The sequence below is a fragment of the Morus notabilis genome, unplaced genomic scaffold (genome assembly GCF_000414095.1).
Source record: "Morus notabilis unplaced genomic scaffold, ASM41409v2 Scaffold150, whole genome shotgun sequence".
Taxonomy (NCBI): Eukaryota; Viridiplantae; Streptophyta; class Magnoliopsida; order Rosales; family Moraceae; genus Morus; species Morus notabilis.
In genome coordinates this window covers 78,183-81,971 of record NW_010364058.1, presented here as the reverse complement: position 1 = coordinate 81,971, position 3,789 = coordinate 78,183, and the positions used below count along the sequence as shown (strand labels likewise).

The window sequence follows — 3,789 nt, the reverse complement described above, 5'->3', positions numbered from 1 at the left end:
GTCATATATAAAGAGTGGTAATGATAAAATTCTATAAATTAATCTTATAAATATGAGAATTGATTAAACAATTCTGTTAAAAAAAATAGACGGAGTCAAATATAAAGAGTGGCAATGGAGAAGTTTTATAGATCAATTTTAAGTAGTTCTATGAGAAAAATTCTATAATGTCCCGTTTATTTCGTTAATTCGAGTTTAAAATTTGAGTTTTGTTACAATAAAAAGCTATCAGAAATAATCACATCTAACTTTTTTACTACAGTAAAATATTCTCACACAACATCACATCTCAACTCGAATTAAAAATTCAAATTAGCGAACCAAACGGGTCCTAATTGACGGGGTTAGATATAAAGAGTGGCAATAGAAAAATTCTATAAATTGAGGGGTAAAAGTTGTACGTTTTAAAATTCGGGGCACGTTGACACGTGTAAAATTTATAAAATTTGTCCTAAACCAAAAGTAATTTCTAGTAAACTTTGCCGAACAGAACTGGTATGACTGCTTAGTGAAGCGAGCTTAGCTTCCACGGAGGTAATTCCCAGCTGTCGGTGGAATCCAGTGGGGTCAGCTCTCAAAGTAATACCTTCCTCCGAGTCCAGCCTGTAAGTTCCCTTAAACATCGAACACCTCACACCCTATCGCCTCACCAGACCCGTAAGATCCACCGTCCACACTTCTCATACCCGTTCGACATTTAACCAAAACACGAATCCGAAAAAGACAGCTCCCCTAACGCTCATCAGATTCCCATAATTTCTTCTTCCTCTTCAGCTTCTTCTCATTCCATTCCTTGTAAACCAAACAAACAAAAAATAAAAATAAAAATTTGCATAAGAGAAAAAACCAGTAAAACCCTCGCCACTCCGATCTGAAATTCCTCCTCCGGCATTCTCCGCTTCCGATTTCCACTTTCCGGTAAGCAAATCGAACTCCATTTTCGACTTCGGTTGTTTTCTCTCTCGGCCGAAATTTCAGTTTTGGTTTTTCCGTTTTCGCAGGTGAAAATGGGGGGCAATCGGGGCATTTTGGTGGTACTGCTGGCGTTGGTGATGGTGAATCTGGCTCTGGTCGCGAACGGCGACGAGAAGAAGATTGTAGTGAAGAGGGTGAATGGGAAGAAGATTTGCACACAAGGGTTGGAGTGTAAGGAATCGGTTTTCTGTTGTAACCATACGATCACCGACATTTTTCAGTACTACCAGTTCGAGGATCTCTTCTCGAAGAGGAATTCGCCGGTGGCGAAGGCCGTCGGGTTCTGGGACTTCGAGTCGTTCATCACCGCCACCTACAATTACCAGCCGCGAGGGTTCGGAACCACCGGAGGCAAGACCAATCAGATGAAGGAGATCGCCGCATTCCTTGCTCATGTCGGCGCCAAGACGTCTTGTAAGCAAACTGGTTTAATCTCAATTTGTCGTTCTGTTTGGTGGCCGGAAAAATTGTGAAATAGGAAAGGAATTAGAAATGTTAATATGACTTCCAGTGACGAAGTTCTTCACTCAACTAAATTCGTTTATGGTTTGGATTATTTGCTTTTTTTTTCTTTTTTTTTTTGACAATTGCAATTGAAATGTGACATTTGTTGGTTCCTGAAGCTAGACAACTGAATTGTTCGGTTTGGATTGGTAGATTTCTTTTTTATTCATTTGGGCTAATTAAGTTTTAGTGTTCATTCTCCTAGCACGTTTATTATGATTTATGAGTTAATTAAGCCAAAATGGATTGAGTATTCTTAACATTGTAAGGAAATTGTATAGGGTTTGTTTAGGTGCTTTGCTTGTAGTATTGTGCGATAAGAAGGAAATTGAAATACAATTCTGGTATTTACATGTCTGTGGCTCGACAACTGAATTCTTTACTGGGAAACGCATAATTTGTAATGTGGTTTCGATTGGTGGATTTCTTCTCTTTTTTACTCTTTTTTGGTTAATTGAAATTGTTTATAATTAAGTAGACTTTAATTTGTTTATGACTCGAGGATTGACTGGATTTAGTTTTCAGAGGTTGGCCTTGGTTGGGAGGAAACTTGGAACTAAAATGAGCCTCGTTGGTATCTTTGTGTTTGAGTTTGAACCCTTCAAATTAATTTCCTCAGACCCAATGTTGTAATTAATTACGGATTTACTAATTTCAGGCGGTTATGGAGTGGCCACCGGAGGACCATTGGCATGGGGTCTATGCTACAACAAGGAATTGAGTCCTAGCCAGTCATACTGTGATGATTACTACAAGTTGACCTACCCCTGCGCTCCTGGAGCTGAATACTACGGTCGTGGAGCCTTGCCCATCTACTGGTGTGTATCCCTACGTCTCTTATTGTTCATTGCTAGAACTGCTATTGTGTCTTTTCTTTGTCTGTATAGAAATGCTTTGCAGTTGTCTTTCTGAACTCATTTTTAAGTAACGAGTTCACGGTTTTGTGAATAATTAATGCTATAGCGGATTACATTTTTAACAGGCTTTAGCATCTGCTTTCTTACATGAATAATTTTGAAATATCTGATAAAGTACATATTTCTGTGTGGAAGTGCTACCCATCATTGGGGGCTGCTAACTACATAGAAACTTACAGAGTTTTTTTTTTCATATGGCTGCTGAATAACAATTCCCATAAGTTTTTCCAGCATTTTTTCTCACAAACAATAAACCAATTGGGAAAGGATAGTTGATCATATACTGAAATAGTATGCTGAGGATGTTGTTGGTGGCGATGTTACAGGAACTACAACTATGGTAAAGCTGGAGAAGCATTGAAGGTTGATCTGTTGAATCATCCAGAATACATAGAACAGAATGCTACCCTTGCCTTCATGGCTGCAATGTGGAGGTGGATGACCCCAATCAAAAGGGGGCAGCCATCTGCCCACGATGCTTTTGTTGGCAACTGGAAGCCCACCAAGAATGACACTTTGTCTAAGAGAATTCCAGGATTCGGGACCACAATGAACATTCTTTACGGTGATCAAACCTGTGGCCAGGGTGACATTGACCCCATGAACACCATAGTTTCTCACTACCAATATTACCTTGACCTGATAGGTGTGGGGCGAGAGGAGGCAGGGCCACATGAAGTGCTAAACTGTGCCGAGCAGGTTCCGTTCAACCCATCCGCTCCTGCTCAAGCAGCTTCTTGAGGTCCCTATTATGCTGTTACCCGTTTTGTCCTACGTAAAAGAAAGTCGGATTCTGGGATTCGATACTTTCCAAAGGTGAAAACATAATAAAACGTGGTGAACTAAGATGCTTCCTTGCAGACATTTTCAACTCTTTTTGGTGTATGATGTTCATCTATTTGTTGTAGCTCTTTTGTTCGTGCTGTGTAGATTAGAAATTTATTTGTGTTAAAAACATTTCAAGGGTGTGTGGCTATTTGATATGTAATACCATTTTGTTCTTATGTATGTGTTTCAGTTGCAGATTTGTAAAGTTGATACTTTATACATATGTACTTCTATATATCGATACTCTATTTGCATATTTCACGCGTGCTTCTTAAGTAAACAACTTTAATGTTTTCTTTGTCTTGTCCGTTTTACCGATTTGAGTTTTTAATTTTAAGTTTCTACCATAAAAAACTCTTAAAAAATGTCACATATAATTTTTTTTATTACAATTAAAAATTTTAAAAATGTTACATCTCAGTTCAAATTGAAAATTCAAATCTGTTATTAGTGTGCTTTTATGACAATAGAGAATTGTATCTTTTTTGGATTTTATATTATGGTTATGATTATTATTTATGACATGACGATTTCTATTTTATTATTACATTATATTGCTGGAAGC

At 38.0% G+C, this 3,789-nt stretch overlaps 1 protein-coding gene across 1 annotated transcript; it reads left to right on the top strand.

Moving 5' to 3' along the window:
* Positions 1-678: 678 nt before the first annotated feature.
* Positions 679-3,480, top strand: LOC21395244 (chitinase-like protein 1). Its single transcript, XM_010105623.2, has 4 exons — positions 679-918; positions 1,002-1,389; positions 2,138-2,297; positions 2,723-3,480. The coding sequence occupies exons 2-4, from the start codon at positions 1,008-1,010 to the stop codon at positions 3,135-3,137; spliced, it is 957 nt and encodes a 318-aa protein (XP_010103925.1). The 5' UTR covers positions 679-918; positions 1,002-1,007; the 3' UTR covers positions 3,138-3,480.
* The last annotated feature ends 309 nt before the right edge of the window (positions 3,481-3,789 follow it).

Bases quoted from the DNA above. Each gene is read 5' to 3' on its own strand.
- LOC21395244 (XM_010105623.2), top strand. From the start codon at position 1,008: ATGGGGGGCAATCGGGGCATTTTGGTGGTACTGCTGGCGTTGGTGATG. The intron at 1,390-2,137 runs GTAAGCAAACTG...TACTAATTTCAG, and splicing joins TGTCGGCGCCAAGACGTCTT to GCGGTTATGGAGTGGCCACC. The intron at 2,298-2,722 runs GTGTGTATCCCT...GCGATGTTACAG, and splicing joins GGAGCCTTGCCCATCTACTG to GAACTACAACTATGGTAAAG.